General features: G+C 38.8%; 1 protein-coding gene across 9 annotated transcripts in view; it reads right to left on the bottom strand.

Annotated features, from left to right (window-relative positions):
* ENOX1 (ecto-NOX disulfide-thiol exchanger 1) overlaps positions 1–25,403 on the bottom strand; it is a 361,700-nt gene that overhangs the window by 71,414 nt on the left and 264,883 nt on the right. For all 9 annotated transcript variants that reach the window (XM_032680006.1, XM_032680004.1, XM_032680003.1 and 6 more), the window contains 2 exons: positions 20,352–20,585; positions 9,231–9,443 (listed from right to left, as the gene is read on the bottom strand). In XM_032680006.1, coding sequence (XP_032535897.1) covers positions 9,231–9,443; positions 20,352–20,585 — 447 coding nt within the window. The remainder of the gene's footprint in view (positions 1–9,230; positions 9,444–20,351; positions 20,586–25,403) is intronic.

The following is a 25,403-nucleotide window of genomic DNA, read 5'->3' as shown; positions in this document are numbered from 1 at the left end:
GGCAACAGTTCTGAAAGGCATTTGTAATGAACTGAACAGAACTCAGCACTATGTGTAAGGCTAAAATTGCATGTAGGTAAACGACGTGACATGAGAAAGAGAAACGTTAGACAGATTGCAGAGTAATGAAACATATATTATTTTAATTAATTGGGGCCAAACCCTCAGTCTTCTGGTTATGCTACTGTTTACTTTCAAAAAGGACTTTGCCTTTCTCACGTTTACAGTTGAAAACCTGCAGCCTCTCCCTCTGACTCAATTCACATGCCACAGAGGGAGAAACAGATGTGATTGCCTTTGACTAGCAGAGGAAAACAAAAGTTGGAAATACCACCCTGGAGAAGACTGCAGATAATGCAAGGGATGGGTTCTAAAGTAAAGCATACTGCAGGTCATCAGCAGCATACATAAGCAAATGCCATTATAGATTTGTATAATGAAGATATAGATTTTGACAGCAGTGTAAAATAACTTATCTACTACAAATAAATGGCATAGTTATTTACTTTGGTTTTGCTGAGGTTTTTTAAAAAAAATTAAAAAAAAAATCCAGAGGTATAAAAAAGAAGGTGAATCACAGCTGCAATTCCATCAGAGCTACTGTTTGGTCTGCATGCTGCCTGGATGCCAATAGGTTCCTTAAGACATAGTGTTAAGACATAGCATGATAAAGGAGCAAACCAGAGGACTTCACTATTATATCCCCAAATTCCACCTTTTTGGACAGACCAAAAGAATGTTGCCTCCAGTGATTTATCTCCCAAATCGTTTTGCTGTGTGGGCGGTCAGCTTGCAAGGATGCCATTCCTCAACCTGCCCTGCTCCTAACAGCTACATCTGTTAGGATACTAGTAATCAAAACCAGCCAGGGACCATTCTTGTTCCCTGAAACCAACTGGCACAAGATGCCAAGTGTCCCTGCAGCAGCAACCCTTCTCTCTCCACAAAAAAGATGCTTTTCTGGGAAACTACTTGTCCTGCATCAAACTCTGAACTATACCTACAGTGTGTGGGAAAATCCTAGCTGGCCCAGAGCAACAGCTTTCTTACATGTGGGAAAATCCTAGCTGGCCCAGAGCAACAGCTTTCTTACATTTGAACAGTATGGGCAAGCCTGCCCTAGCTCAACTTAATTTAATCCTGCAGATAAAGTCGGGGGGGGTGGTCATCCTTTATTAGCAGTCTCACCTTTTTTGCTCTCACTCTGATGCAGAGGTGTCAGCGTCGCAGAGAGCAATTACAAAACCTACCAGAGGAGCAAGGATGTTTTCCTCTTCCACCTACCCTGTCTCACCTACCAGAGTACTAGAAAGTATGTTCTCTCCCTAAATTATTTCTATATTTCCCTTTGACTAAGGCCTTGTGTTTGAGACCACAAGGAGGTATGCCTGGGTCAATGGTTGATATCCCTTCCTATTCATCTGACTCAGACCAGTTCTAGTCCATGTACTTGCATGGGTTATTAAGAGACTGAGCATATGTCGGTGGTCTACACCTGAGTGATGCAGGAAGAAATAATTTTTCGTAATACAATAAGCAGATTCTTCCACACAGACAAAGAACAGAAAAAGTCCTTATACTACAACACATACTATAATCCCTGGTCTTGTAAGAGTATCAAACCTCAGTGTCAGGTCTTCTTCTTTTGGCTAAGAAATCGAGTGAGTAACAGTGAAAGAAGGAGCATTATGGGGATACTAAAAATGCCCTGTTTTCAGTATTTATACTGAAATCTGCACAGTAACTTGTCTGAGGTATGTATATCAACAATTAGTAGCTCTACAAATAGAAGAACACTCCGTTATACTCCGAAATAAAAGAAAATGCACTTTGATTAAAGAGAGCCCAGTTTGCCCTGCAAGGTTTAGCTAAAAAAATCTGTCTCCAATTTAAGCTTTGAAAATCTTTTAGGTTGTGAAACGTGGTTTAATTTACAACAAAGAAACTGACAGCTGAGTGTAACTGTAAGAGCTGGTGCTGTGCCATGTGATAAATCACTTGAACTCAACAAGACCACCTCACCTTCATGTCATTTCTCAACAAACAGAAGCCTGACATCAGATCAGCACAACACACTAGGGCAGGTACAAACGTACAGTACCTGCTCTTTCAATGCCACCATCTCACTTTACAGAATGGACTTTATGGACCTTGTGTTGACAATCAGAAAAAAAACTAAGAAAAAGCCCAACCCACATGATCTCCCCATCCCAACTCAAAGGAAGATTAAGTGAATGATGCTTTCTTCATCAGTTTGACAAGAATATAATGTACTGCATTTAATTAGCTGTTCTTTTTGTTATTTATGGTTAGACAGACTTTTATTTTCAGTCCTCAGATTTAAAAATAGCAAAATCAGAAAAAACTATTTTTGGTAAGTCTGTCCAAAAAGAGAACTCTGTAATGAAGGAACATCATAAATGTGACCAAGCCCTGGCAGGTCCCATTAAGAGAAGGGACTCTCCTTAAGTAATAACTACACAGAGATCTTGCAGATTAGAATGTTCCTAGGACATCAGGAGGGTTATGTTTGTTTTGGCCATAGTATAGTTTCTTTTGCTGAATAAAAAGAATAAGGAGGTGGATGAGGAGGTTTAACAGCCATAGCCTCTTCTGGCAATCAAAACAAAAAATCGTCTCAGACATCATATGTGGGAACATTTAGTTCTCCATACTTCATGTTACCTTGTCTGCCATGACTTGTCCTCTTCTCTCTTTTTTTACTGCCTCCAGTCTCATCTTCCTTTTGTATTTTTGTTCCCTCATTATATGTGTGTCCATCTTTCTCTACCACATAGTCTATCCCTTTCCAAAACTCTTTTCCCGTCCCCATAACATTTCTGTCATCATCATGAACTACCCCATTTGGGACAAATCCAGTGATTCGACAAGAAGCACGACTAGTGCATAATGAAGGGAGTAAGTATTTCAATCGGTCATAGTTGCATAGGATTATTCATACTTATAAGGTTTATTCAATCACTTATAAGCAGTCCAAACAGATTTAGATGTACAGACCACGTGATATGCACAGCCAACTCAGGAACCCTTTTGGGTGGAACCTTCATCTTTCCTTCCTTGCCCCAATGTCATATTCTCATCCCTTATCCTTTATTTCCACAAAACATTTACAGCTCTGTTCTGTGAAGCATCAGGCCCTTACCTCCATCTCTACTCAGCAACGCATTCAAAACCAAGCACACATTTTCATGTGACTAGAGCATATGCTTCTTTGCCTTGAACCCTATGTCATCATCTAGAAATCTGCAATTCCAGGCAAGTGGCATGAGTTGTCAAAATAGGGTCTTAGACTGAAATCTCTTGGAAGGCAGTGCTTTTATTTTGTTATAAAGCACCATGCATATTTAATGGTCCACATTAAAAAAAAAAAAGTCTTAAAAATAACAGAAGAAGAGCTTCTGTTGAAATTCTGGCCACACTAAATCAATATCAAGATTTGTATTGACTTTAGGTGGAGTGAAAGCTACAGACAACGGAAGGAATGCAGAAATTCAAAGAAAATGAAACACAAAGGAATAAGCTACGTGAAACACTACAAGTTGCAACCACAAAAGGTTATACTGCCAGAAAATGGGGAGGAACTATAAGAATGCAAGGTAAAATATAAATGGAGTCTTTCATCTCGATTCTCTGCCACTGCCACAGCATCCTGGATAGAAATGCTTTTGAGAACATGTGTACATGAGACAGAAAATGGAAGGACAACTGAGAAAGAATAGAGATACCCAGCTGAGCTTTACTGGACAAATTATCAGTACAGAAACGAGCCAAGAGCACACTGACTAAATGAGCTAATCAAAAGCTCATGGATGGATTGTGGATGTTATTTTGTATGCAATTTTTTTTTTTTAGAAATGCACCAAGGTAGAAAGTAATAGTGGCAACTAATGACATGAATGATTAATATTTATATTATAGTGGCATTCTATGACACCAGCTGAGATCTGGGCTGCAATGTAAAAACACATTATATGACTCAATCTCTTTCACAAAGAGCTTAATGATGACCTAAAATTTGCACATAAAGTAAGCTCATATTTTTGAATTAATCACTGTCAAATGAAAGAAAGACCGTATGACTGGACAATCGAAGAGCAGGAAAATCCTTTTAAAAGTTGTTATTAATACAGAGCAATTCAAAGAATACTCAGAAAGTATGATTGTATATAAAAAGCCTGCCTGCTAAGAGAATTTTAACCAGCATGTTTTCAATAACTGTAATGAAACTAGCATCATTTTTAATACAGTGAGAACATACTAAAAAGTGGAAGGATTACTGGGAGAAAGGAGTACAGTATGGCATATAAAGCAAATCAGATAAGACTATGATTTTAGTAATCATCATTATATCAATGTAAATTTTATCTTTTCTAAGGCAAGAGAGCAATGTCTGATGTGAACCTGTAATGAGAAAAACAAAACTGCTGCCAATCATTTCTGGAAGAAAGCTCAAAAAAGATTTTTAACATTTTCTTAATTTTTTAATATTAAAAATGCAGATTCTATCTGTGAAGGCACTGATAATGTTAAAACAGATTAAGTCATACCCAGAGAGATCAGAGAATGAAAATGAAGAAACCTGAGAGGAGGAGAACTTTATTCAGTCTGTTGAGAATGCTTTCCCCTTCAGAATTATTTAACTTCATTTTTTTTTTTTCTTTGGTGGAGGGGAATGAGGTGAGAATTCATATTAGATACCTACCAGCTATTTGATAAAAAGTCAGTGTAGTCTAACACAACACTGAAGTCCTTAAGTAAAAAGAGAGGAAAACTTGGGGTGACAATTCAGAGGTTCCCAAAGAGGGGCACATAACACACAGTCTTCTCCCCAGTCTTCTGTTCTTAATGGACAGGCCTACTGAATCAGCTCAAAGTTGTATCTAGCTTCACATCGTGTTTCACAAATAAGGGCTGAAGATGCTCAGCAACAAACTAAGGAGGTAAACTGCATAATCTCATAATCCATAGAATCACAGAATGGTTTGGCTTGGAAGGGAGCTTAAAGATCATCTAGTTTCAACCTCCTGCAGGTTGAAATCCTCCACTAGACCCGATTGCTCACAGCCCTATTCAACATGCTCTTGCACGCTTCCAGGGATGGGGCATCCACAACATCTCTGGGCAATGTGTCAGTGTCTCACCATCCTCACTGTAAAGGTTTTCTTCCTAATATCTAATCAAAACCTACTCTCTTTCACTTTAAAGCCATCTTCCCTTGTTCATGGTTACGTTGGACATCAGGAAGAATTTTTTCACTGAAAGGGTAGTTAAGCATTGGAACAGGCTGCCCAGGGAGTCAGAATACCTGAAGTGTTCAAGAAACGACTGGACATGGCAGTTAGTGCTATGGTTTAGTTGGCATGGTGGTGTTCATTCAAAGGTTAGACTCAATGATCTTGGATGTCTTTTCTAACCTTACTGACTCTACGAGTCCATGACAAGGAAGCAATCTGGCCAGGGAGCTCCATGATAAAAACCACTGTTCCCCCATGAACACAAGAAACTCATTGATAGACCCCGATTCCTATTTGCAAAGTCCATTGAAGAGTCATTAATTAGTAAAATGGACAAAAATAAATAGGTGTCATAATCTACTTAGTACCCAGCCATGGGGTACTTCTCTTAACTACATTGTCTGTGTAATCTATCCACTTGTATACTGGGACACTTCCACCACCTTGTGTGTCTGACTCTTGAGATATCAAAATAATTTTTGAATGGGATTTTAGATTTTCACTCACCTATAGGTACTTCTGACAATGTTGTAAAGGGAGATTGCACCAAATAGTCTGAAACCTCAATAAACAGACAAAGTTTACAATGCATGGAGAAGAAAGTCAGAGGAGAGAATTGTAGCTTTGGTATAGTCTAAAAACCGCCCACAGACCAACACAGATGTCTCTAGGGTTCCCATTTTCTTTAAACATGAGGATCAACACTGGTAAATGTTAGGCTGAAAAGGTGGTTTGGGAGGAAATGAAACGGAGATGAATGAAAAGTCATGGAGCAGTGTCACATGTTACTAAGATGTGGAAGCACAGTGGAAGAATTTAGAAATCAAGCCACAGACCTACCCAAAATTCTGGAAAACAATCTGTATTTTAGGCACAGATTCAAATATTGAAGAACTAAGTAATTTAATAAAAAGAAGGAGTGGACATTTTTCTCTCTTTATCCCTTAAATAACTGAAGAAGCACCAGAACAAGACTAAGACTACCTGCAGAACTTAAATCAGGTGCTATAAATTTGTGGTGTGACAGCAGTAATACGCTTTATTTCATAGCTCGTTCTGGCACAAGTATCTTGGTCAGATAATTAATTCACGTGCTGAACACTTGACACAAATTTTTAGGGGTAATCTGCTTGATAATCTTCTAAATACCTCCAGGCACAAATGTGTAGCAGAGATTTCAATACCTGTACTTCTTTAGCAGTTGGGCCATAAACTGAAATGTTCTGGCCACAGTAATCCTCATTAATAAGAAAGCACTTTCTACTGAGACCTGCACAGACAGAGTGTGTGTGTGTGTGTGTGCGCGCGCGCGCGTGTGTGTGTGCATGTGTGTGTGTGTGTTCCAGGTGAGTGCACTTGAAGCTCATTTTATTTCTTTTTCACTCTCTATAACATTTTTTGCTACAATGCTGGCATTTTTATCTATCTCCAAGTTCTCCCCTTACGCTATATTCTTCTGTATCAAGGCTATACACAGTAAGTGGGATAAATCTACTCTAAACAAGGCATGTAAAAAGTTGAACATCTGGTTCAGAGCTAGGCCCCTGTGAATCCTCTATGGATAGCAGAGAAAAAATGGCATATCCAAGGGATGATTCATCTCACTGGAAGAGCACCATGAGGTCAGTTTGATGACTCATTCCCTGGAGATTCTTATTTTTCTTTTCTAACTGCAAAGAAATCTCAGAATGGTCAGCTCCAAGTTGGACATCTGACCTAGTTCATGACAGAGTAATGCCACATTATATTTTAAAAATACTGTAATATTTATATCAAATGGCCACACAGCTGCAGCATTAGCCTAGACTTTTGGATCCTTACTGCAGAACAGCAGAAGTGAGTTTTTGTCATGCTGCAAAATTTAATAGACCACACACACCTAATTTGGACATCTAGTATTTTCATATTCTTCTTCATAAAGCAACTGACACATTGTAACCAATTATGCAGGACTGTGGAAAAACAATGGAAAAGGATGCACGAAAAACATTCCTCAGATCAATTAAAATACAGATTAATTCAAATTCCCTTAAAAACGGGAAGCTCATTTCACAGTCTCCATGCTTAGCAATCTTAGGCATATACATGTGTAAAGCAAAAATATCATCCATCTGTTCGCATCAAGTTTGCAAAGAATTTTAATAAGACACATTAATGTTAATAATGGCCAATGTTTCTGATGTTTATAAAATAACCAATGGAGAGCATCTGGAAAGCTTGTAAAATTTGTTCTTATAATCCACAGAGTGCAACACCTTTCCCTGAGGATGTTTTTTTCCTGACTTTGTCCTCCTAGGCCAGATTCGCCAGAAACTTTCTTCTTCCAGGCATTGCTGAGACTCTGAAACTCTTGTTTTTAAGCCAGACCTATTTCTGGTTTTGTAAGTTCAGCATTCAGTACATGACAGGAGCAAAACAAGATAGCCAAAACTGCAAGTTTCCACCTGAAACTACAGGCATCTCTATTTCCAAAGTGACAGATGTTCTACAACAGTTGGTGACAAATGGGCTAATTTAGACTGATTTAACTAAAGTTCAGCCTGCTAACAATGAGGGATTTTTTTTTAATGCAGCTGAAGAAGGCATTTCTGAATGCTAGAGCTGGCTGTGGCACACAAAACTACAGAGGCCCTGGTGTGAACTGAACAGCACGCCATGCATGGTGTCTGCGTCTTTGTGTCTCACACTGCCTTTTAGATGCTAAATGGAAGACAATAATGCCTAGCAAATTACCAAGGGAATTAGCTGTCTTTAAAATTTACTCACTGAACAGATGTCCACAGAAATCAAATGTCTTTGGCCCAGAATTTTTCTTCCTAAGTTCAGGCACCTAAGCTCTTTAATTAGAAGGACATATGCCCTGGGATGAATTGGCCTTCTGAGATGCTGAGCTTACCATAACATAGGCAGAAAGCTTCAGGGGCTTCTCTCCTAAGCTAGGTAAGTCCATCCAAGCATGTGCCTTCAGCCCTAACTTTTGAAGGATGTCCACTGAGGGACCAGAAATGTACCGCAGAAAAGCCTTTAAGGTTTATTTTTTTACATAAAGATTAGGGATATGATTCAGAAATTACAATGCAACAACCGCATTGTTCTCCATCTGATAAATTGTCTTGGGCTTTTTTCTTAACTTCAGGCTTCAGCGTTCTGAGTATCATAAAGCCTCTTGCTTGAGCAACCATGAGTAGACACATTAAAAACGAGCAAAAATTAAATTAGCTTTCTTTCTCATTTTTTTCTTGCCTTTTCCTTTCTTTTCCCCTTTCTTCTCACATTTTCACCTCCTTCTCTTTTCTTCTCTTCTCTTTGCCTCCCTTGCCTTTGAAGAAAACTTCTTGTCAAGTATCCTGATTATTGTTTTATGAGGGAACCTCATTAAGGTAACTTCATTGATTATATTTCTGTGCTAAGGAAATTGCTGCCAGCAGTAGATATTTAAGACAGTTTATCTGCCAAATTATTACTGGCATTGTATCAGTCAAGTAGTCCTGATGACAGCAGCAGTACAGCATATTCTTCTACTATGGAGGCGGTCTGCATGCTGGCTCCTAGTCTTTTACCTAAACCCAGGTTAAAAATATTACCTAATTGTGCTCTATTCTTTAATCAACAAATTAACTAGCTGTAACGCACAAGCTACATATTCCTTCTCTCAAAAAGCCCAAGATATTTTCTCAGAGCAGTGAGGCTTCTGTCTGGTCCATTCTTGAAGTGTCTACAACAGTAGACATTATGCATAGAGCATGTCTTCATCTAATAATAAACAAAACTACTGAAATTTTGCTCACCTTGAATAATAAGCTCTTAGGAATGGTCCTTGATCCTCCAAATTGCCATAGAGTATGGAATAGGATATGAAGTAGAATATGACTGCATTGCAACTACTTACCCCCAAACAAACAAAATGATAAAAAAACCACTACCACCACCACCACCATCACTACAACAACACTGGACAAAAAGGGAGTTACTTACATTGAGTGAGGATCCCTGTTAAGGCATTTTTGAAACTCTCCTTGGCTTGCTCCATTTCTTGCTCATGAGCTGCCTTTTCGTTCATGAGCCGGCGGACGTGGCTGTTGGCTGACTGCACCATCGAATAAAACTGGTTTGCAGAGCGACGATTCACCTCGCCTCGCTCAATCCAGGTAAGCAGCACTGTGATGGCCTCTGAAAATTTGCTATCATCTAGAACAATCAAAGCACAGGTTTCAAATTGCAGGCATAAATATCCTGCTGAGAACACATTTTCTGCTCCATGTCACATTAAAATCAGCATAAATCTTGCTTGCAGTATATAATTTTGGGCAACTTTTGTGCCCTTTGTTCTATCAGATGTAAGAAGCCAATACAGCCATGTGAAACTACATAAATCTTCCTTCAAGCCTTGTCTTCTCCTTATTTTAATAGCTTTCTCATAACAAAAAGCACCCTCCCCCTCTTCCCTGTGGCCTGAGTCCTTGCTTTCACAATGTCTCCCTTAAGCCATTCAGTGATATGGAATGACCTTACAGTGGGAGTGAAGAGACCTCTGTGGTACTGGACTCACTGAGGAAATGAAATGTGTCTGTGTTAATCTGATCAGCTGAAAGCTCAGTCTTAGATCTTGGGCATACTTTTGTCAACAGAGTTCACATTTATGTTATTTTTATATATTTACTTAATTAATGAACGATGTTGAGGTTGAACAATTCCTCCTCAAAACACTGATTACTTACAAGGAACTGCTTTGAACTGATGATGTGCCTGTGCTTGGTTTGTATCATTTGTATTATTTGTCTGTGTTTCGCTTTATATATTTTTTTAAATGATTCCAGATGAATCCAGGAAAACACCTGGATCAGAGCTTCATGTTTACCATTCAGGTAACATAAACTGTGCAATCCCTCTCCAAGTAATCTTCTTTCCTCTGACAGTGCTCTCAGCTTCCTCAGAAAACTCTTAGCACAGCATCCATTACACTTCAGGCTTCACCAGAACTAAGAGGAAACATTTTCTTTTAAGTCCCATTTAGGCTGAGCTTCAAGAAAATGTTATTACAACAGTATGTTCCTGTGGAACCATTTTTGTGCAATTCAACTCTCATTTTTTTTTCACCAGGATTCTATTCTATAAAACTTCCATTTCTCAACAACTATTTTAAACATCTCATCTAGTCTTCTTTGGTTATATTCTTTATATATATTTTAGATGGCATGTATACTTTCTCTAGGAAAAGGTATATGGTTATGGTGGGAAGAAGTACTATAACTATAACCAACAGATACTTAAAATAAAAATTGGGAAATACTAAAACCAGTCAACTGTGTTACAGAATACAGAATCATGGGACGTAGTTTGTAAGACTCTGCTTTCTATGTACAAAAAGTAATGAAATACTAATTCTTAAGTGATGATTTTGGCAATTATTCTGAATCAATAATCACTTCCCTAAAAGGTGAGGAGCCTAAAGTACAGAGAGGACTAATGCCACACTCTGTGTCCACAGCCTCTGAAGAGATTTTTAACATCTTATTAACTGAAATATGCTTTCAACTACAGCACTAAGATTTGCTCTCCACAGCTGAATAGGCGTGTTCACCCAAGATCCTTGAAAAAAATTTGCAAAATAAGAGCATCATAGCACTCTCCCTGTGTACAATGATGTATCTGTTGTAACTTAACATTAACATGTGATTCATTATCATCATTCATTAAGTAATTGCCCATGGGGAGGAAGAGTCAGATGTGCATCTTTTTATTCGATATTGTCCCTTCAGATTAGACTCCAGTTTGGAGCTTTGCTGGATACATATGGAGCAGAATATATTAAGTGGCTCTGATGGGTGAGGTTGTATGAATATAGGCCTCAGAAAAGCCAAATTTAAAGAAGACTCCTGCAAAGTCTCCTCATTGCAAGAAAACATAAAGATAAGGCTCTCCAAAAAACTGCAGCTTGCTGAAATGCAAGGGAACTGGATGTCAAATATTCCATACAGCCAAGAACTCATCTCAGGAACACAATGTTTATTATAATTACGGTAGTAAATAAGAATAACGTGTAATGGCTTCTGGCAAGTTTAGAACGCAATTTCCAACAGTCTGTAGTCAGATCACCCTGTGGATGGCGCCAGCCTGTTAACAGCAAGCATTAGGCTGATTGTGAGTAGAGAATAACTACAGCAGAATGTTCCTCTTTTTATCTTGTAGACATTATTATCTAAATCATCACACATAATTTATCACCCAATACGATAGTACCGTTCAGTCTAGGTCCAGACATGAACAGCAAAGTTGAGAGAAATGATGCAAAGAAGCACCTCCAAAGAGCTACATCAGAATCTGTGGAGAAACAGTGTGCAGATCTAAGCAAAAATGTTTCAGAGATGCATTAGGAAAATCAGTTGCACAGAAACATTCACTGTTTTTCTTGCTTTAATCTTTCTCCAGTACACATTTGTGTGTTGTTTTGCTACAGTTTCTATTAAATAAAAACACCTCTTGTTTTGTTGTGTTTTTATCAGGCACATAGGTGTCTGTAAGGGGTGTTCATAAACATGCCATCCTTCTGCCACATAGATTCTACCCATTTAAAAGGGCATGCTGGAAACTTTTTTTCAATATACTATACTTCCAGGGAGCTGCAGATGTCTATGGGACTGTTATAGTTAATTCACAGTTCTGTACTAGCAGGAAAAAATCCTTTCATTGGTAAACATCAGCATCTTCATTGATTACACAATTAGAAGACACATTCAAAAATGCTAGAGGGTAATATATGCACAACAGGAGCATATTAGTTAATAAAACCTTTTCTCTACAGTTTTAAAATTTCCTTATTTCATCTTCATTTCTAACTTCTATATTCTTGAGTTCACTACTCAGTGACTGGCATTAGGTAACTCACCATGAATTCATTTTCTTCATCCAGAATACAGCAACTCTTTCTGAGGAATCAGAGGTTCCCTTAGAAAATCACATTTTTATACCAGATTGTTCATTTATTTTTTATTTAGTAGATAAATAGTAGAAGAAATGCAGCAACGGAATCTAATTTAAGCAGAGCATGAACTGCCTTATGATTGCAGCCATTCATTAAAAAATAAAACAAAACAAAACTCCTAATTCTGTTCAAAATTATTCCCTCATGGTAGGAGGCACATAATTATACACTGTTTAAAAACACACTCTTCAAATAAATTCCTTTATATAAGACATGTTCCCATATGTAATTGTTCATTTAAAATGAACTCACAGCGAATTATTTCTTACGCTTAGAGCTCTTTTCTCCTCCAAGTTACAGCATATTTTAAGCAAATAAGGTAGGCTTTATCATTTCTGTTTTAGTTGTCTGTTTAATGGCAAAGTGAACTGTGGCCCAGAAGTGTCTGCTTCCCTCAACCGGCTGTAAAGGAAGCCTGGGATGGCCTGCTCATATATAGACATCTCTGCAACAGATGTCTACATTTGGTCAGACTAATCCTAACCATTACACAAGTGCATCTGTTCCAGAACACCTACTCAGCACTTGTTCACCTGTGTGTTCTTGTACTTGGATGTTCAGTCCTAACACAAGCTGTGATGACGCTATGTCATTTTAAGATTACCCATCTATCAACAATGATTTGCTGAGTGTCTGTCAACAGAGATTTCCAGGTGCTGCTAGACCCATTCACAAGGCTCTAGAGGTAAGGTATTTAAAATTCCTCTTACATCAACTAAGGATATTTGACCTTTAAATCCTAGCTCACAACTTAGATGAAATGAAATATAAAGGAAAGAAAATGCATCCCCAGAGCTGCCCAGGAAATTGTTAACAGGGATATTTCTACGAAAAAAGGGAATAATTGTTGACAAATGTCTGGCATTTTTCTGCTTGTAATTTGACCACCTCTAAGCAACCCCAAATGGAATAAACTTTTTAATTGAAAAAGCTATGATAAGAACTGTTGCAAAATGGTTTACTGGGAAAAGGTCTTGGAAACAGACGTTTAACTTTTAGCTTACGGAGTTTCCCTGGTGTAACACAGGGTAGAATTCAGCTCAAAGTAACCTGAAATGTGACTATTTATCTCTCATTTTTAAGCACCTCCAAAAGGTGCTTTCACAACTTGGGTGACGGTGTCTAAGGCCTCAGCCACTAGAAAGGAGATAGACTAATCCATCACTCTGAAGCCAGGCATTCAAACACTCTTATTACTATCATTTTTACATTTATAGATATATTGCAAATATAGCTAACTTTATATTTCTGTATTTCAAGAGTAACATTGTATGCCGGACTTCTAGCTAGGAGAAAATCAAACAGTGGGCTACAGTTTGCTTTTAGTCTTGTTACTAGATTCTCAACCCTGGGCTTTCTCAGATGTTTGAAAATTATCTGAGATAATTCACACAACACTTGGAACCTGTCTAAATACAGCAACCCTTCTATATTGTTCTATGGGTCATGGTGTTGTCCAGAGTCAGCACTATCTCTTGTCTCTAATCCTGCTCCCCTAATACACTCTCCTATACTTGAGACAGAGCTGTTGCTCTTTACCCTAATGACTACACCTAGAAAGCTCCTGTGCTGTCTGTGTATGTTTTGGACTGCATTAATGATCTCATTTTTCTCTGGCCCTTCTATAAGACGCTAAGTTCTGCCCTTACCAGTAGAAATCCAGTTAACAAACACTCCTGTGAGCACTGAGAATGACTGTGCTGCAGGGCATGCAGTGAGGTGAAAACAGTGGTGGGATATGTCCCATCTATTTTGCCTCTGATCGACAGCCTGTCCTCTGTCAGTCGTAGCAGTGCCATGGGAAGATGTGTTTCCTGTCTCATTACCACCTGCTCAGCACTACCCCTTTGCTCATGGTTACACTGCCCTCAGGTCTGCCTGAATCTGCTCAGCTGATCGTACTCCAGTTCCAGTTTGTCAAACTGGGCCCAGTTCAGCTATTACAGGAAGGTGGCATAGTCCTGTTCAGGATGCAAACTTCTTCCTTCCATTTAACTGCAGCCAGAGGAGGATGTATGGCCAAAGTTATTGTCAATCTGACTTTTGTTTTGGAAATTTATTATAACTATAACTAAGATTTCTAAACGGCAGAGACTGAATTCAATATAAAAAAGAATAAACCACAGCAGGTGACTGCTGTGGGTGAATCAGGTCAGGATAAAGGTTCACTAATCTCTCTCATCAGAAGACTCAGTCCAACTCCCCTGTGCATCAGGAACAATTTGCTTCCCAGGACACACCACTTCTGATGCCAAAATGACAATCTATTTTTCTCTCAGCTTATGAGCTTCCTCTGTACAGACTGCCTGTCATTGACCTAGAAATGTAACTCTTCAGTCTACTACCCTCACCTTCTTTTTTTTCCTGCTCAAATTCCTTATGTAATTGTGCCATGCAACATACACATCAGTCTGTTACTTTTGGGATTAATAACATTTTTAACTCAGTGGCATTGCATAATAAGCAAGACTCAAGAAATACAAATTCTTACTGCCAAAGGGTTCTTTTAAAGAATGATTAATATCTGCCTTACTATTTCTTAAATAGCCTTAACTGTGTGCTATAACCAAGAAACTTTTTCAGTTATGCAATAAATGACTAGCTGACACCAGGTTTGACTAAAATATACATACACATTCACTAAAAGATATATTAAAAGGTACTCTCTCCCCTCTGTATCATCAAATTCTTTCTTTCTTTCAAATTAAATCACACAAGATTCTTCCTGGGGTAGGTGTTTCATGTGAGACACTGAAATCCATTATCTTCTCCTGCTGATGCCACTATTTCAAATAAAAAGTAGTTATGAGGGTATTGAGTTTCCTCGCTATTTCTCAAAATCACAGCACAAACTTTAAGATCGGTGAGCTGCCATTTCCCAATTCATAGTAATTAACTTGAGTCATTTTGCAGTGTGGTATATTTAATCTAGCAGGTTTACATTAAAACCTTAAAATCTGCATCAATACAATACAGCTTAGGTGAGGGAGGACACTTTTAGCAAAGCACTTAACAGTGAGTGTACTTCTTGTAGGCTTTGGGAGGAAGGTGCCCAGGGAATTGGGTAACCAGGTTGCTGATAGCTGAGCCCAGCCTTATGCTCTTCTGCCAGCAGACAAAAGTGCCCTTGCACTGTACCTGATCACAGCTCCTTGCGAGGCTCTCAGAGCCAGATGTATTGTGTCACAGCAGATGTCAGTAACATATGGAAGAAGGAAGGAGAAAATGATAATCTAAAACCAGGAAGGGTGAATGAACAGATTTGATGCTAAAGCGTTGAAACATATCTGTTGTAGGGCTCTGTCCTGATATACCACCAATAAAAAAAGATTTTCCTAAAAAAAGGTCTGGAGTCTTTCAGCAGCAATTAAACCTGGCATTCACTGGATTTGTTCAGAGGATCTCACTTTGCCTCCCCTTCTGACGTAGCCCTGCACTGAATTCGATCCTCTCTGGGTGAGACTCGCCTCTCTGGATAACTGCACTTTTTTTGCTACGCTCTTCAAGTCTGGCTCTGAAGCACAGGGTGACAATAAAAGCAGCCTGGTTTTCTTCTCAGTGAAACATCCTATTTCCCAAGCAATTAAATGTTGTTTATATTTCAAATTATGTGCAAGAGTTGAGATTCTCAGGCTTGATGTTACCTGAATCTTGCACAAGATGCATCCCTGGTTAGTTCATTCTACTGTAACTGCCATCTATTTATTTAAATTTCCAATCTGTGCTCTCTTCAGGGGATAATACAGAGCCTGGCAAAGAAGCAGCTTCCCAATTTTTCAAATTATATTTTTTAAAATGCAAAACCACACAAATAACTTCCGCGTGCTCAAAAAGAAACACTGTATTTAAAAGGGAGGTAAATTCCAGCGTATTGTATATAACTTTCAGATATATATGTCTTCTTTGCTCAAAATACTTTAAAAACCGATATTCAGATATAAAGAGATGTCTTTGTTAGATGATGGAAATATGTAGCTACCCAGAGCAAATAAGATAGATGTAGTATTTTAAAGGAGTTATTTACAAGAAGTGATTTCTGAAGATGATACCATTAGATACAAATATGCTTGAATTAAGAAAACCATAATGTTCGAAATTCTGCTTTGAAACACAAATGCCATAAGCACACAAATTAAAATGTTTTGTTCCAATGGACCTGACAGAGCAGCATTCCACTTAAAGGGTTCAGCCTATCTCCAGCTGTGTGATGTTCTGGGCACCACAATATTCAACTGTTTATAAAGCACCCAGGAAAACAGATGTCAGAGCATGCAAATTTGAACCTAAGTATCTACTGACACATTTCACTGTGCAGTAATAACGCATCTGATTTAACACTGAGGAATTAAAATCTCAAAAGGCGCACACAAATGCTGCAATGAACCACAAGAAAAGAAAGTCACCTTTTAGTAATGTAATAGCAGAAGACACAGTATTCTGCTGGTTTTGTCAAAACAAGAACTGAGGGTTTATTCTCGAAGGCTATTTAAGGAGGCAAATAACATTTACACTTCACTGTAAATGACCTTGGATTCCCAGAATTCACATCTATGAATTTATTGAGGTATTTCCTCAAGGAAACACAAATGAGAAGGAGCACATGTTGTTCTCCATGTTACCCATCTAGCTGGAATGCTGGAGCTCATTTCATTCTGATAATTGAGGTTCAGGCTAACGACATGAAAGGTGCAGGAAAAAATGTCCACTCTGCCAACAAGGAATGAGTTATGAAGGACTTAATTTGAAGGACTCTGAAGATCTTAATAGATTTAAAAAAAAAAAAAAAAAGAAAAAGGAAAAAAGAAGAAGAAAAAGGGAAAGGGACACACACATAAACTGACACTGTCTGCCACACTCGAAAATGGAAAGTGGTGAAAAATTGCACTGGTCCATAGTTTGACAGGTTTTCCTAATTTCTGAATAAATCAAGCATTCAAACCAAGCTCTTTGCAGATATGAAAGGGTTTGTGGTAGTCCACAGGGAGGAGGAAATGGAGATCATGTCATAAACCCTCATGCTTTTGCAAGTGTACAAGGCCTCGCATGCAGTGGGGTCCCAGTCCCTGTCACCAGGCAGTGCCTTCTGAGGAACGGGTACTTTTTTTCTGAAGGTACATACCAGTAGAGAACCTGACTGAAATTTTATAATGAACTTCTGTTTTCAACTGGCACAAAAGTTCCTCTATAGTCTCTCACCCACAGTTAATGCCAGGTGACTTCAGCACGTGAGAGGAATAGGAATATGCTGACAACACTGGGGCAAGAGTTTCCAGCCAAGTCTGGTACACAAAAAAAATGATTTCTTAGTCTTACACTGCAGTTTGCAGAAGGTTAAAACAGATATTGCCACCTCTGTTACAGACACAGTAAATATCTAGACCACATTAGGGGAGTGGTTGATGAACCTACTTCATCCCTGCTCAACATCAGATTTCCTTGCTGCCAGGAATTTCCAAGGTTATTTTGACAACAAAAGTTGCTTGGATTCAGACCAAGTTGTCTACATCTGTGATTGCAAAGCAGTATCTTAGGATGAGAGATATTTAGCTATTTTGGCTTGCTTTTCAGGTAGTGTTGCTCTGTGAACTTCTGGAGGCACTGCAGGAGCTGAAACCTGCATGTTGGGCACTTGCAGCTCTGTTTCATGAGCTGGCAACAGAGCTCAGGAGTCTTTTGAAGTGGGTACCATGGCAAGGTCATGACTTTCCTTAAGAAAACAATTGCAAAGCATCTGCTCATAAACCAGTCTTTCAAGGTAAATTCTGCCAAGAGCGGTTATATTCTGATCCTTCTTCACTTTAGGATGAACTGTCCAGGCTTTTGCAGCACTGCAAATCTGGTGATACACAGAAACCTGAGATTTTGACTCCATACACACACACTCTGTGTGTCTGTACATACACAGAGTGTGTGTGTATATGTACACATATATATGTGTATATACGTATGTTTATATATGTATGTGTACACATACACACACACACACACATATGTATGCTAACTTCACATTTAAATTGTGAATGTATGATGATGGTTGGACTCAATCTTAGAGGTCTTTTCCAAGCTTAATAATTCTATCCCTCTATGACATGAACTACCCTTTGCTAGAGTTAAAGCATTTTCTCCAGTGTTGCTTTATTTCTTTTTTTAGGATGTCACAAAGATCTCATGTGGTGAACCCATGTTGCCCAAGGGAGGCAACACACTACTATCTTATAGATACTGGCTAAGATGCCTTAGGAAATGTAGACCAGTATAATGACTGAACCCCATCTCTGCTTTCTATAGTACCTAGCACAGGAGACAACTTAAGCCCAGTGGGAGGAGAGGGTACTTTTCTGCATTCTCCATCCCCAGCTATCTGTACTGATTCAGGGCCGGTGCCATAAATCTCACTACAAGGCTACTGTTAATTACCAAAGCTTTTTAAAATTTCAATGTCTTCTTTTGCTGGGTTTTAGTGATTTTTAATCAATGAACCTAATATGTTGTTTTCTTAATTTTCTTTATATTTAATTATGTATGTTTCTGAAAGCTTATTTCCAGAGAAATAGTCATATACATGGTGTTGGTCTATATTTTGCTCAAATATTTCTATATTAAACTCGTGCATATATGTCAAGCTCTGGTCAAATTTCCCTCAGGAGAACCAAAGATATAAATGCTTGGAATAGATTTTAATTAAGTATGGAAACTTCCCAGAATGAAAAGGAAAACCCTTCTAAATATAGACATCTTAAAGATCTTGCAAAAACTCACATTCAGTTGCCCCAGGCAATGAATGACTAGCCATATGGAAGAAATTGTCCGGATTTCTTGCATTTTCTGGCTTAGTTCAGGAAAACTGTAGGCCTTACTACATAAAGAAAAACTTCCCTAAAAAAGATTAATTCCTAAGATATTCAGCTGAAAATAGATGGATCTAAAACTGTATTGGAAGCTAGATAAGAATTAAAAATTCTTATATTAGGGCCTCTTTGCTCCTTTTCTCCTGGTCTATCAATCCACCTGGGTTATTATACCAATCTGCCAGTTACTTAATGAATTATTTAATAGAGGAGTGTATATGGTGAGAATGACAGTCAACCAAACTAATAATACACTGAGGTATCAGCGACAACTAACAGCAATCAATGCAGTACTCAAAGAGACAGTAGGGTGCATCTCTGCTCCATGCTCCAAGGAGGAAACACTTTGCACTGTCCTTCTTCAGCTTCCCAAACATGTTTCATAGTTAGAACAGAGACCAGTGTGATGACAGCTAGATAGCCTAAGTCTGATCTAGATAATTTGGAAACAGTGGCAAGAATCACAGCTTCTTGTGACCTGGCACACAGTAATGTGTTTGGCCATCATGGGGGAAAGAATGCCAAACATAATTGCTAAACACCTAATGAAAACAAATACAATGCTAAGGGGTGTGAAGAGTTGTTTACTTGTTATTTTTTTTAATATTTCCAAGAATAACTTGATTTCTTTGCATCTTACTTTCTATGTTCACTATTAAAGATGAATCCTCAAAGTGCAGCCTTGAAAAATACTAACTTAATTAAGTGTACCTAGAAAAAAACAAACAAACAAGAAAGCAAACACATACCAAAACACAATGCTATCTTGCACAAGTAATTCTAACCCTAAAGAGGAAATGAAGGAATGGATGGCGTGTGTCAGAGATAAGTTGTACCACTGCATCTGAGGGGTACTTCAAAATGCAGCCTTTGAAGGCAATTTAAATGCCAGGGACAGTCACATGCATGTGAGGTAGTAACCTATATGTCAAGGACTAAAGATATTTTAAGAATCAGGCCTTTAATATGAAGAAGGATCCTTGCAACAGGTTGTCTTATTATGAGAGCATTTCCAAGGTAGTATTTTGAAGGCTGTGTTTTAGCTGTTAAAGCAAAGGTAAACAGACAGATGTCATACATTTCTAGCAGGTGGGTGAGTATCATTACCATTGGCATAGAAATGTCAGAAAAAGCCATTTCAGTGGGGGAAAGCTAACAGGGCAAGTAATGAAATACACTGGAGAGAAAACAGCTCCTCTGCTCTGACTTCTGGATGGCTCCTGCATTTAAGGAATAATAAAATGAGAAGTAGCAAATGCTGCTTACCTTTCAATTTTTCAGCCAGCAAAGCAGCTTCGTGTTCAGAATAATGCATTATTGCTGGAGGTGAAGGAGGGCGCAGTCTGTCTTCTTCCATTTTGCGTCTGTGGCGTTCTTCTCTGGCCAGCATTCTTTGTTTGCATTCCCATTCATAAAAGTCATCTCTTGCCTGAGCAAAATCAACATGAAGACGACCAGAATCCTTTTTGTCTGTGCTAGATCCTAATCTCATGCGGTAACCTGAAATCAACAAGTAGAACTAACTGTTGCAGGATTAATTTGCTTAAATTTTCTTACTTTCCCCCTCCCTTCAAGTGTAGCCAAGTAAAAATGTACATTAGCAGATTCCCGCATATCTATGCAGGATCTATCAATCATCATATTTTCAGAAGAAGATAAACATTCATCCACTCATTTTTCTTCATAATTTTCCACGCTACCTATCAACACAGTAGATGAACTGAAAAGTTGACCCAAAGATACAGAATTCACATTCCTGTTTAGAAGTGTCCCAAAATACGTAATTTTTCAGCATGATGTCCCCAACTATTAAAAGTGTAAAGGCCAAGTAAACAAAAAACAACTACTAAATAACATCTGTTTCAGTCTGAATGTACTTCTTCTTCTCCTGATCCTACTGAGATCATGTTGGATTCAATGTTTTTCTCCAGCCTGCCAAAGGAATTGGAAGTATGGGGAAAGGCTGAATTTTATAAAAACCATGACTACAGGTGAATGTGAAAATTGTGCTACATAAATTACTGTGCCACAAAGAGGGTGGTTTCTTAACTATATTGATACTAGATCTCAAATTTTGAGCCTTTACAGTTACAAACACGATTTTCCAATTCCCTAGTGGAAATAATCTATCAGCAAATATAAACCACCTACAAATTAATTGAGTTCATCCTTCCTTAAAGTAATTTTTAAAGTACGGACAGATTGATTAGACATTTGTAAGATCCCTTTCAGAAAAAATAATGAAACCCATTGTGCTTCATCTTTAGGGATATTCTACATATTCATAATTTGGTCAATGCATCCTATGCTAAAGTTAGCAGACTGCAAAGGTTTAAATCAGGTGCTATGCAGCAGTACAAAAGGGCCCTGCTCTGAACTAAAATCCTTGACTACTATCAGAGGACAACCAAATCATGCCAAAGCTATAAAGGAGCTTTTTGTGACCATACTTGGTCAACTACTTTTTTCCCAAGTTTTATTTCCAAGTCTTGAAAATATGCACAGAGCAGTTTGTCTAACCTTTAAAATGCCAATTCAGAGAAAGTGTGAGAAAATACCATGTAGAAAGTTTCACACAGAGCCTTCAGATATGGGTGGAATTAATCAGTCTACACAGGGTAGCTCTAATTTATCCATGCCAACCCCCTGCAGTGGACTCAGAAGGAGAACAGCCCAGAATAGACTTCTCAAATGATGGGATGCTGCGGAGATGAACTCTGTGCTAAGCTGGCACATATAAGGCTCTTCAGAAACACAAACTTCTACAACCACTGCGTAGTAACACCAGGGAGAGGAAACTACTGTTCAAAATGTCAGGAAAAATGGTGTTTGCTGCTTTTAAACAGCAATCCAAGAGAACCTACCTTTCAGTCTTGTGGTTTGCCTGTGGTTTAAAGAGCTTCAGCACCTCACCACCACACTTAAAAATCAGTTCTGAACTCCCTCCAGGAGCAGCGAAGCTAAGAATTGTGTAGTAGATTAGGCACATCTTTGCAAAAATGCTTATCTAGGCATACTCTGTTTTACTGCTGGAAAACCATCCTGCTATATGAGTAGGGGGTGTCTGTCTGTACTACAGCACATGTGAGACAATAGCTTCAAAGTCCCAAGGTGGTGAAGGGAAGAGTTACGGATACATCATATTCAGTACGACAAAATAGAAGAGTGTGGGTGACCTTTCAGAGCTGGGCCTTGAACTAATGAGGGCGTAATTATGTGGGTTTATCCACAGAGGTGTAGGCACAAAGGAGTCAGCCAAAAGGGGTCAGTGGTGCAGCTAACCTGATCACTGTTCCCTGCCAGTTTGACATGCCAGCTGCATTCCTCAAAGAGTGATTTCTCTGTGCCAAAATAGCATTATCAGCAATGTAGAGGACACCGCCAAGGTGCCAGGTCTTATGAACCTAAAATTAGATCTCCCAGCTGAGCTGTACTTTCCAGGAAGACACAATCTCTCTTCCTCTCCCACACCCCATCTTTCACCTCCATTGGCAAGAACACATCAGGTATGGGTAGAGACAGAAACAGCGCTGCAGAATGCAAAACTCTTGTGGACTTCAAAGCCCATCACATAACCTGAATAAAGAATTAATGAAAAGGTCTGTGCATGTATGGATTGTGTGTGAACCAGAAAAGCTGAGTTCTATTAAAGCGAACCTCATTTTTGAAGTAAATGGGGATAATGGGAAAAAACCCGGACCAAGTACACTGCAGTTCAAAACTCAGTATTCTGTGTAGCACTGGACAAATGGTTCCCTTTAAGTAACCAGTTTAAGTGCTTCCAAATTAAAAGATTTTTTTTTTTTAAATTGACCACAAATCACACTGAAAAAATCTGACTGCTTGTTTAGCTCTAAAGACTGAAGGTGGTCAGCCAGCCAGGTTGTTTCCACCAGCACAGAAACTTAGAATAACCTGGGTCAGAAGGGACCTTGGATGTCACCTAGTCCAATCCCTCTCTCAGAGCAGAGCTAGCTTCAAAGTCAGATCAGATTGCTCAGGACTTGGCATCTTTTTCTTAAAAAAAGCAACTAATGCCTTCTTGCACATGGATGCAAGAAGGGTGGCTTCTTGCACACTCATAAATTAGGCTTTGCAGACACTGCAGGACCAGTGGTCTGGCAAGTGAAGAACAAACTCCTTGACGGGCTGATAACCAGTAAGATACTGCGTAGCAAGGAGCACAACTGGCAGGTCCTAGTTTGTATATGAGATCCTCAGGAGCTCATCTGCACTGGAAACTTTGAGCCACAAGGCAGCTGGGAGGCTCACTCTTTTCCAATAACAGGTCTCCTTATTGATGTTTGAGAGTGCCTGAATGTATCAGAGGACCACCTGCCACTGTCTCCCCTTCATGCATGGGCAATGAATTTTTTTACCCATCTCTTTGCTCAGGACTGCAGCTAGCATTAAGTTTGTACCAGGCTTGCCATTTTTAATTTCAGTTTTGCACACAATGGCAGAGGAAAAGACTTTGGAAACTTGCCAAGATCCTCACTTTAAAGGAGCAGAAACAGGAAAAATTAATGAAGTACTAAATAAAAATCAAACAGTTTTTCATATCATAGGTCTAGTGAGAACTCCATGGCTTGACTTACCTTCGAGTATTTTGGGGACCGGCCAATATCTGCTCCCTAACTGGGGATCTAGATCAGAGTGTTAATGATGATCAGAGAGAAAATAAAACACATACACGGTATTATAAAGAAACCCAAAAGGGAAAATATCAGCATAGGAAAAATGCATATATGAGCTTTTGGGGTATAAACAGGTCTGTCTCAAGCTTGTCCCATGTTTTCAAGTCCAGGGCCATCAATATTTGCAGGTGTTACTGGATTGTCAGCCACAAGAGTAAAGTACATACAGTTTTGGAAAAGTGCTTTCTCATGAGCTGGTATAACAATTTTAGAAAGTCTTTTCCTCAGGAGATCAAAATACAACTTTCAGGGCTAAATGAAACCTAGCCTTCCTAAAGTCAACATTTTTATCACAGTCTTCTACCCGTCTCTCAGTTTCTCTTTTCATATATGTTTACTTGGGAATACAAAGGGAAAAATAATCAGTGATTAAGATGTTTGAAGGGTTTTATAATTCCTTGCACTATTCTGGTGATAAGCATAGGATAAATGCAAAGCTTGATAAGATTTGATGGAGTAGACAGATAAAATTGATTAGGTAGACAAAATTATCATTTTATCACAGATATTAAAGGCACAACTTTCCCATAATATAACACACATACTATATTACCCACAAATTCAATTTGTACATCCCTTTTGTATCTTACAGGGAAAATAAAATGCCTTAATGATATGCTTTATTCCCACCATTTAAGAATACATTATGTTTGAGAATGGAACAGACTGGATAAAACCCCCCAATATTTCAGTACAAATAAGACACCCCCGCCTAGTGCCAGACCTCCCTGCTCGGTGGTGGTGGGGAACAATCAGTGCTCTCTGTTTCATCTGCAGAGTTCAGTGATCTTGGTAAAAAGAAGTGAAACTTGGCTACAGAGTACCTCTGCATTTCTTTCTCCTCCCTTCCAGTTCTACTGGTTCTTTACCTGATCTGGTCAGAGACACCACTTTGGAAGAATTAAAAGGTGTGGAAATAAAGACAAACGGGGATGGAGGTTGCAGAACAGACGTAAGAGGAAGCGCAGACAGCAGGGCGACTGTGGCAAAAGGAAATAGAAGAAGGAAGGATGGATCAGGAACTTGGAAATAAACTTGCAAAGAATTCAGAATGAGGAAGAATGAGGAAGAGAATCTTTCACTTCCATTTCTACTTGGTTTTCTTATTCTGAATGAGCACTCCAGTGTGTTATGAATGAGGACACGTGGCAGCATATAGAATTTCCCACCTCTAATAATAAAATCTGGTCTTTCAGGATTTAAGGCAAATGAAATTAAAATAAAACTTGACTTGGAGTGAAGCAAAGGGTGCAGCCAACTGCTGCGAAGCAGAAAACTGAGCTAGAGGAACACTGGCTCTGGCCCAGGGTGGCAGCCTGTACATTTCTGAGCTTTTCTTTGCTCTCTTTGTTGCCACAATTTTGTTTATCATAATACAGTAATACCAGCTCCTACTGAATCTGGCGTGCCCCTCTTCTGTTCTGTTACTTGTGGAGGTGGGCCCCCCTGGACAGAAGCTGGTAAATGTGCTGCTGCTAGTGATGCCTGTAATCTGTCACAATGAACTACAGCATTTTGGAAGCAATGTGAATGAACAAATTAACAAGAAGGCTGGAAATCAGAAAGAGAGGATAAGGAGGGAAGAAGAAATGAAATGAAAATAAAAAACTATAAGAAGAAA

This window comes from Chiroxiphia lanceolata, chromosome 2 (genome assembly GCF_009829145.1).
Source record: "Chiroxiphia lanceolata isolate bChiLan1 chromosome 2, bChiLan1.pri, whole genome shotgun sequence".
Taxonomy (NCBI): Eukaryota; Metazoa; Chordata; class Aves; order Passeriformes; family Pipridae; genus Chiroxiphia; species Chiroxiphia lanceolata.
Note: the sequence above shows the minus strand (reverse complement) of the source record. Positions and strands in the feature narration are given on the sequence as shown.